We start from the raw sequence: 9,644 nt of genomic DNA, 5'->3' as shown, positions 1-9,644 counted from the left end.
TCATTTAGAGCAAAATCGCAAGAATTGAGAAAGAATTCAAATTTATGGGAGATCTTCCATTGTTCAATTTAAGAACAAAAACGAATAAACACACACACTTCATATTCATTTGATTTTCTCTAAACTAACACTTCTTGTTTTCTAATTCAAATCATTTGAAACAAATCAATCAAAAGCTATCAATAGTGAACCATAACAAATAAATTAATTCTTTTCCTACTTTTCCTTCATCAAGTGACAAACAGATGAAAAGATCAGTGGATTTCTTTCATGATTTGATTTGTAGTAAGAATTCACCCTCTTGTTGACAGTCTCGGAAAGACACGACATATATATAAGATGTGTATATATACACATAGAGTATTTCAATAATTTAAAATATCAATTTAAGGACACTTTAGTAATTTTGACAGGTTTGTTGGTGTATTTGACGGTCCGTCACACATGAGGGAGGTCCGTATAAATTATTTTTATTTTTAGGAGAGGTCTAAATAATTTACGAAACAGGAAGGGAAGTTCTTACAATTATGGCAAATCATTAAGGAGGTTTGTGTAAATTACCCATTATAAGATTAGTTAATTTAGTTTTAAAAATCTTCTAATATATATAAATATTAAAGTGATAAGAGCTTAGATCAGAGGTTCTATACTAGCCCACAAAAAATCCTTCTTCAACACTATTTATTGGAATTGCAAATAAAAAACCATTATTTAATGTCAAATACTTTAACTGATCAAAATTGACCAACAAAAGAAAATCAGAAGTAAAATTTGCAACCTATTCTGTTGGGAGATCACTGAAAAAGTGAAATTATTATAATAAATTTTTTGATTAATTGAAAAAACAAATGATAATTAAATGAAATACAAAAGGTTACAATGGTCAATCTTTAATATTTATATTTCATGGTTTTTCATATAATTTTAAAGCCACTGAGTAGACTCTACAAGGGAGGAAGGAAAAGATTAAAGATCTAGAGTGGTATTTGCTTGAACTTTCTCATTCGAGTGATTAGTTGCAAAAGTTTTTTTTTTTGGGAAGGATTAGTTGCAAAAGTTGTGTGATATATGAGTGTTATTACAATTTATATTTGTCAATTTTTTTGCATTATAGATTATAAATATAAATTCTGAAAAAAAAATATTATCTAATATGCTGAACTCACTAGTCAAAATAATAATAATAATAATAATAGATAAATAAATAAATAAAACTTTTTTTTCCTATTCGAAACTCATGGCATTTTACTTTAGAATTTGAAAAAATGTTAGTATTAAATTAGGGTGATGTTTATTAACGCTTTAAAATGCGTCAACATATTAGAAATAGGAATTGTGTCACGTCAAATCTAAATAGAAAAGTAAATGATTATGTGTGTGTGTTAGGTAACTTAACAATATAAAAATTTTGGTCGGATCGCGAAACATTCAGCCCAATATAGTTGGTATTTGAACTCGATTTAGTTTTTAATTTGGTATCACATTAAACGCTCAATTCGAAATACTTTGGGTATGCCTTCGTATAGGCAGAATGACCTGATCCTAACAAAAATGTTACAAATTCGACCCAGTAAATAAATATATAGATAAATTAATTGGGGTAAGTGCCACCTACTTAAATTTTCGGTCCTATCAACGCATTATTTCAAATTTTCGATCCTATCAACGCATTATTTCAAATTTTCTTCCCCCAACCTTCCATTGAATCTTAACTAATAGGGTGGAGAATTATACACCACATATTCATACGGTTGTCATGTTAACGGAGACCCAATTTGACTTTGGGAGTTTTGGGTACACGTGGAATGGAACAGTTCTTCGACTCCATATTCATATTATTTCATAGCCAAATTTGATAAAATTTTATTTTATAACCAAAATTTATGTCTGGTCCATGCATCCAAATTTGATAATCGGGGAATAAAAGGGACCAAAAAAAAAAAAAAACTCCTTTCCATGCTGTATGGATAGATTACTATTTGTTTACTAAAAATGTCTTTAACCATGTTTATATTTTCAAATTTTAACGATAATATAAAATAAATAAATAAAAAAATTTAATTATTAAGTCACTTTTGAAATTTCAATCAATAATCGTAGTTGTAAAAATATTGTAGAAACTTGTCATGCATTGTTTGATCGAGAAAAAATTAAATGAATTAAATTTTCTACAATCACATTTTCACGATATAATTCCAAATATAGCTTGAGAACTTACAAAAACTACTATAGTCAAGTAATATAGGTTTCATATGATACATTTTCATATAACATTCATCAGAATTTTTTAATATTTTTTTTGGCTAAGTCACATAGGTCTACAAAAGTATGAAAAGACAATGGTTTACACCTCTGTTAAATTGTGTCTAAGAAATAACAAGGTAACATATTAATGAGTATCGGCTTCAAATCTGTATCATACATCTACCTCCTGCCCAACTGTTCATGTGTTGGCTCATTTACTTTCATCAACTTTGGGCCTAGTATTCAGAAGTACCTGTACACAATAATACGAAGATTGTAACATGATCTAAGTACGAGGGTCATATTTAGGCAGAAAAGTTTAGTCGAACAGAACAGTCTAGTTGAGTATCACTTCATCTTTAGATGCAAGACAATGATACACATGTGGTCCCAATGCATTTCTGTCCAATTATCATTTTCTAATCCAAATTTAGTTTCAAATAAAGCGAGAGTGATCTTAGGGATTGACCTTCCGGAGCATGGCGTTTTCATTAATCAGAGTCGAAATCTTCTCCTCTAATCTTGAGTTCATGTCTTGCAACTCCGTGGCTCTTGATTCAAGATCATTCATATACACTTTCTTTCGTTCTCGAGCTTGTTGAGCAGAAACCCTATTCCTTAATAATCTGTTCATAAGAGAAATTAATCCCATAAACTAGCATAGAGAACTAGAAAAATAATGAAATATATATTTGGCCTAAAAAAAATTTAATTCTTTATAGAGAATACAAACTACAAAGTTACTGTACAACTTTGGATGGTAGAGTAATTAAATTAAAACCAAGTCTTCCTTTTGAAAGTAATTCAACCTAATAAAAAATAAAAATAAAAATAAAAAATTCATCCTTGCTATAGTAGGTGTTCATGATTATTCATATATTGCAAACCATGTGCAACCGCATGCCAAAGATCTAGAATTCCATACGCGAGTAATTATTATATTATACCAGTATCTAAAAATTAATCTAGACCAGACCATGCATTGCTTCACATTTTTGCTCCTGATTTTTGGGAGAAAGGTGAACTGAATGTATATATATGCTTGCTAAAAAAAAAAAGAATGTATATATATGCATTTATAATTTTATATTGAGAAAATGTTATTTCTCTTCTCTTTCACAAGTATCAATTGTTGTCACAACTGGCAACTATGTCTCTTTTATTTATTCAAATCTCTCATTTCACACTCATCCAATTTTTTTGCTTACACACACACATTGCCTATTAAATTTGGCTGTGACATAAATAAGACACTGACAATTGCAAAAATAAAATAATAAATAATAAATAAAAATAAATTAAAGTTAAAGCTCAGACATAATCAAACACAATGTAAAATTATGCACCTCAACCAAATGTCACATATGAAATGAGTGAGTGAGTAAGTGACAAGCAAATATAATGGAAATTTGAATATAATTAAACTGATAAATATATATAATTATGATACATATATATATATATATTTATTTATTCAATACCTCTTGAGCCTTCTGTACTCACGATCGGCAGGGTTGCGACCCCTGCGCCGCCTAGTCTGCTGAAGCTCGGCGTTGTTGGTTGAATCCAACGGCGGTGGTGGTGCTGGCGGTGTTGTTGGCGGCGGTGGTGGTGGAGGAGCTTCTAAGTCAGGAACCGTGAACAAATCTTCATCACTCTCCTCTGCACATTAAAAAAAAAATTTAACTACCCAATTAATTAAAATAACAAATACTAAAATTCAAAAACAAGAAACACAAATGGTTCATCATCATATATACATATATATATATATATATATATATATAGAGAGAGAGAGAGAGGGGGGGGGGGGGGGGGGGGGGGTTGACCAACCCATCTTGTTCTTCTTATCATGAATGAGAGGAAGAGGAAAGGATTGGCTTTGTCTCCATGAAGAAGAGGAAGAAGAAGAGCCAGCTTGATCGTATGTAGTAGTCTTGGAGGATGAGGAAGGTGGGGGTTGAGGAATTGACATGTTTAATTGACACACTAAGACCTCCCTCCTAGAGAGAGAATTGGTTAGATATATAGTGTGTGTTGTATGTTGTGTGTGTGTTTCTAGAACTGGTTAGATACATAGTGTGTGTTGTGTGTGGCAATGTGACTTCACATACTCTGTTTCTGTTTTTGTTTTGTTTTGTGTTTGGTTTGGCAAATACGGCAGATGAGAAGTTTGGCTCAAGAAGAAACACGTTGACGTCCACACAACCGCCACTTTTTCCCTCAACTGTCAACACATCATATGATATAATATGACAGAAATAAACAACATAACAAAAAGGGCATTTGGTTTACGTTATTTATAGAAACCTCAAAACAGATAGTCAAACAAAAAAAAGGCCATTTGGTTTATGTAATTTATAGAAACTTGAAAACAGATCGATTTTAAGAAAATTGTTTTGATTAAACAAAATTTTCAATTGCTTCTTGATTTTTTGTTATCGGAAAACAAAGAATTCTGCTTTGTAAATTGAACCTCATTCCTTTTTAAGTAGAGAGAGAGGTGTTATAGAACTCTTATTAGACTAACAATAAAAATAGGATGATCAAAGTAATAATTTCCTGAGAGGAGTTGATCTAGATGAAAATAGTAAAACTATACTCTGGTGTTCAAAAAAATACCTTATATTTTTAAAATTGAGGAAGACCGAAATATTAAAAACGCCCTTATAAAAATGCCTTAAATATCTAAGGACAATTTTTTAAAAAATGCAAACTGAAATACAGAAAATGCACTTAAGGGTATTTTGGAGTTATATATATATATATATAATATTGGTCAAAATTGAGGGAAAATTGACTACAAATTTTCAAAATACAGAGATAAAAAAATGAGAGTATTTTTTTCTGCATTTTTTATATGGCGGGGTATTTTAAACTTTACCCTGGTAAAATGATTGAAATGCTAACAACTAAAAATAAAATGAGACAAAATCCACCTAAGATTTCTTTATTATATGTAACAAAAATTAAAAAAATGGTGTTAATTAGGGATGGTCACGGATCGGATCGGATTAGACATTAATCTTAATCCGATCCGCTCTTAGGGAATTGGACAAATCTTAATTCGCCACCGATTTGCGAAATAATGGATCGGATCCGCTATTTGGAGTTTTTTCCAATATTGTTTATTTTTTAACCATAGCCCACTAAATAAACTTTTAATCTATCAACATTAATTCATATATTTAAATAATCATTAGTTAATACATTCTTAAATTCTATTAAATGATCATTAATTAATTAAATTAACTAATACATTATTTTAATATATATATATATAAATCTCGTGGATCGGATCGAACTCACGGATTGGATTGAATTTTAACAGCTTAATCTCTGATCCGATCCATGAGTTATGATCCGATCCATGAGTTATGGATTCTATTTTTTTGAATCCACCACTAATTTATAATTGTAGCAATCTAATTCGATGTACACGGATTGAATTGAAACAGATTGAATTCACGAATTTACAAATTATTTACCCACCCCTCGTTAAAGAAGAAAATAAAGTCGTTGTATAGCTTAAAGATAAGTCGTTGGTCCATTGTTTGAAAAAAAAGGACTTGTATTTGCCCCAAAAAAAAAAAAAAAAAAAAAAAAAAAAGAAGGGGCTTGTATTAAGTAGCTAGCCGAACAGCCAATATAAAACTTTGAGACGAGTATATGAGCATAAATTTTTAGATCTTTATCTACCCTAAATGAATTGAAAAATGATTTTATTGAGTTGGGAATAATGAAAAATGATGATATAAAAAGAAGACATAAATTAAAATATTAGTTGAGACAATAAAGAAAAAATATGATAGATTTAATTGGAGTGGCTCATATATATTTTTGTCTTAAATAAAATAAAAAATAAATTTTAATAAAATGAAACAGTAAAAAAAAATTCCTTATAACGATGATAGGGTTTAAAAATGTAAAAAAAAAAAAAAAAAAAAAAAAAATTCCTTATAAGGAGTATAGGGTTTTAAAAAGTAAAAAACACAAAAAAAAAAAAAAAAAAAAAGTCTATATCAATCCACTTTTTCACTAATCGCCCAATAGAAAATTAGTATAGTAACTATAGTTCAAAAGGTAGACATTAATCCACCTCCCACCAATCAGTGTTCGGTCAATCTTTCCAGGCGTGAGGGCTCTTTACTCAGCTCTCAACTCACACCCAAGAACGTGTTATCTTACAAAGGAATCATTACCCATATTTACTTTTCCGAAAAAAAAGAAAAAAAATCATTACCCATATTTATAAATATCCTCTTCCTAAAGGGTCATGATAATGGATTTCAACAATGGTTGATATTGTTCACACTTCATGATTCACACAACTCTGAAAGATTTTAGAATTTAACTCTTTATACAGATATCATATAGGGTATGTCTTTCTTTCACATCAATCGCACGTCACATATCTTGCATTTCAAATTGAGGGCCTAGTGCATAGCTTGGCAAATCCCCAATTCACGGGCAATCTAGCAATCAGAGGGTCCATGAAAAAGCAAGAAATTAATCAATTTGAATCAAACTTTGTTTTAATTGGCCACAACTTCTCACCATGATCCTAATCAACATGGCAGCCAAAAAATGTTTTAAGATTAAAATCAGAAAAAATTTAATTATAAATTTTAATCAATTTTATTTTAAATTTTGATTTCAAGTTGTGATTCGATGCATTCCATTGTAACATTCAAAATATTGGCCACAATTTCTCATGAAAAATCAACATGGCAATTGGTTTAAATGATGGTATAAACCGGTAACACTGACTCTTCAACATGTTAGATGTATAAAATGAAGTGCAATTTTCAATTTTATCTTTGACCAAGAATCCATATTTCAAAGCAAAGCCTTCATATATTCATATTTTCATTCAGAGCAATGATATTTTACCCGACTCGGTAATTAAATCGACACTTATAAGTGGGGGTGGTCACAGATCGAATTAGATTAGGTATCAATCCTAATTCGATTCACTCCCAATAGATTAAAAAAATCTTAATCCGTCCCTTATATGTGAGATTAAAAAGAGACTTTTGGAACATTAAAGGAAAAAAAAGAGAAGAACTAATTACTATATTTCACTTCTGAAAACGTAACAATGAGTTTATTGTCTTTATAATATTGGTCTTTTATCATATTTTAGTCATAAAGTATAAAAACTCATAGAGGAAGACAAAATGAATAAAGAAAATTATTACAAGCAGCTTAAGTAAGTCCTTCCAGTGGTGAACAAGTATGGATGAATTCGTTCATAAGAAATTATATTAACCAAAACCCAATAGATTGGATCGGACGTACAGATTGAGATTTTTTTTCTAAATTGTTTAATATTATTTATTTTTTTCACATTAAAAACAAATTTAACCTAGTGATATATCCTTTCCACCCATTCACACAAAGCCTTTTATCAAAAACTATTATTAAACAACTAGAAATGAAAATATGCCATCCATACAAAATAAGGACCAAGATCCAAGATCCAAGATCCAAGATCCAACTGACTAAAAATCTCACCATGATCCTAATTAATCACAGGGATTCCCAACAAAAAGGTAGAAAATAAAATAAAAGACAGAAAAGTACAACATGTTGACTACAAATTACAATCACTAATTTTCCATTTTCTTCACCAATTGCCAAAGCTTCAACACCACCAGACCAATTGAAGGAGGAGCACACACAAATGGTACACCTTGAACATGCTGAGGTTGAGGCAATTCATAGGAGCTCCAATGGACCTGATCTAGCTAACCACTCTATATACATACATATATATATATATATATATATATACACACACACAATTATGTATATATAATTATATATACTATAGCTCTAAGAAGTGGTCATGTTGCAGGTTCTGGGCTTGGACTTGTCCAAAATGGACCACATCACCTGAACATCCTCATAAGCACATGCCATCACCTCCCCATGAAGATCCGTCACACGATTCTCATGCTCTGCATTGCATATATATACAATCGATTACATTATAATTATATTATTCATATCAAATATATATACACTTATACTATGTTTGGGATCACCAAATCCGCGCATTGAATTTAAAATTACATACCTAATTGCTGGGACTTCTTATCTCTAGGTTGCGGATTGAAGAATGTACGAGCTTTTCTGAATGGAGATGTGATTGTCCTAACCCAAGAAGTCATTCTTGTAAGATATGTTTTGGTATGTCTCAATGACACTACTCGATCTTAATGGCTTCTATATATATATATATATATATATATATATATATATATATATAATGTATATTTTATATATATATAGATATAGATATATAAAAGGGGATAGCAAGATCCGGGAGATGAGCTATGAAGGGTTCTTACTACTCCTTCTCTTATCTCTAATAAAAGTTGGGTGACTGCAATGAGCACATGGCGTTCGCTCCCAACACGTGAAAGCCTTTACTTTCTTTACAATGTGACGTAAAGATATGTAAGAACCCTCCCGAGATTTTTCCTACCGTTACAATCCAAAGATATTATTTATATATATATATATATAGAGAGAGAGAGAGAGAGAGAGAGAGAGAGAGGGAGAGGGAGAGGGAGCCCTCACTTCCGTGGTCCCTGTCCTTATAAGTTAAGGGATGCCCTTTCTACGATGATTACATTCATACTTGCGCACTGGTCCCTCTCTGTAGAAGTCAAGGGATGCCCATTTCTTAATCATGAATACTCATCGTGTTATATATATATAAAAAATAAAAATGTAAAATGTGATCCAAAACTACAAATTTTTAAAATAGATTTCCCTGTATAATTTACTCCTATCTACCAAAGGTAAACATAATTTTGGTTTAATGATAAAAGTTCAAATATAAAAATAAAATCAGTTTATTATCATTAATATGTTCAACTGTTAGTTTGTTATATTTTCTTTCTAAATTAAGAAATTATTATATAATTCCGTTAATCACAATATACTAGGTAAATAAATGTGTCAAATTTATTTGGATTTTTTTACTTGTGGGTCGGGTTTCACAACAAAGACCTTGCAAAATATATATATATATATATATATATTAAATCCACCTTTTTAAAAAATTCAAATTCATTTAGATGTTTAATTTGTAGATTCTATTGAAAGTTAATGCACTTGATAGTAGTTGGTACAGTGTAGTTACTATCAGTTGTTACATAGTGAGTTTCACACGAAGACAACTTCCTCCAATGTTGACATTTCGTCGTTAGATATTCAAAGAATCAAAATGCAAAAATAAAAATTACATAAGTTTTTCATAATAAATTAAATAAATTAAGGTAGTTGTTTGTATGGCATGGTTTCTTACCTTATAATAATTTCTTGTGACGTGGGCATACCTTATTCACAGATTTGATTAGGTATGAAGAGCAAACAGATGATTGGTG

The 9,644-nt window shown here is 30.3% G+C and overlaps 2 protein-coding genes across 2 annotated transcripts; both read right to left on the bottom strand.

The window, feature by feature from the left end:
- Positions 1 to 2,229: 2,229 nt before the first annotated feature.
- On the bottom strand, positions 2,230 to 4,363 carry LOC132274735 (transcription factor HY5-like). Its single transcript, XM_059776074.1, has 4 exons — positions 4,078 to 4,363; positions 3,726 to 3,906; positions 2,714 to 2,870; positions 2,230 to 2,497 (listed from the first exon to the last, which is right to left on the bottom strand). Exons 1-4 carry the CDS (start codon positions 4,217 to 4,219, stop codon positions 2,456 to 2,458), a joined length of 522 nt encoding a protein of 173 aa, XP_059632057.1. The 5' UTR covers positions 4,220 to 4,363; the 3' UTR covers positions 2,230 to 2,455.
- A 3,286-nt stretch (positions 4,364 to 7,649) lies between these two features.
- Positions 7,650 to 8,682, bottom strand: LOC132274734 (uncharacterized). The gene is made up of 2 exons (XM_059776073.1): positions 8,327 to 8,682; positions 7,650 to 8,207 (listed from the first exon to the last, which is right to left on the bottom strand). The coding sequence occupies exons 1-2, from the start codon at positions 8,418 to 8,420 to the stop codon at positions 8,083 to 8,085; spliced, it is 219 nt and encodes a 72-aa protein (XP_059632056.1). The 5' UTR covers positions 8,421 to 8,682; the 3' UTR covers positions 7,650 to 8,082.
- Between the last annotated feature and the right edge of the window lie 962 nt (positions 8,683 to 9,644).

This window comes from Cornus florida, unplaced genomic scaffold (genome assembly GCF_030987335.1).
Source record: "Cornus florida cultivar Cherokee Brave unplaced genomic scaffold, ASM3098733v1 CherokeeBrave_3.0.0_Hap2_Chr09, whole genome shotgun sequence".
Classification (NCBI taxonomy): Eukaryota; Viridiplantae; Streptophyta; class Magnoliopsida; order Cornales; family Cornaceae; genus Cornus; species Cornus florida.
The sequence above is the reverse complement of the archived record's forward strand: the minus strand, read 5'-3'. Positions and strand labels throughout refer to the sequence as shown.

Excerpts from the sequence above, each read along its gene's own strand:
- LOC132274734 (XM_059776073.1), bottom strand. The coding sequence starts at position 8,420 with ATGACTTCTTGGGTTAGGACAATCACATCTCCATTCAGAAAAGCTCGT. Across the intron at positions 8,208-8,326 it reads TAAGAAGTCCCAGCAATTAG|AGCATGAGAATCGTGTGACG; the intron begins GTATGTAATTTT and ends TATGCAATGCAG.
- LOC132274735 (XM_059776074.1), bottom strand. The coding sequence starts at position 4,219 with ATGTCAATTCCTCAACCCCCACCTTCCTCATCCTCCAAGACTACTACA. Across the intron at positions 2,871-3,725 it reads GAGTACAGAAGGCTCAAGAG|ATTATTAAGGAATAGGGTTT; the intron begins GTATTGAATAAA and ends TCTTATGAACAG. Across the intron at positions 2,498-2,713 it reads AAAACGCCATGCTCCGGAAG|GTACTTCTGAATACTAGGCC; the intron begins GTCAATCCCTAA and ends TATTGTGTACAG.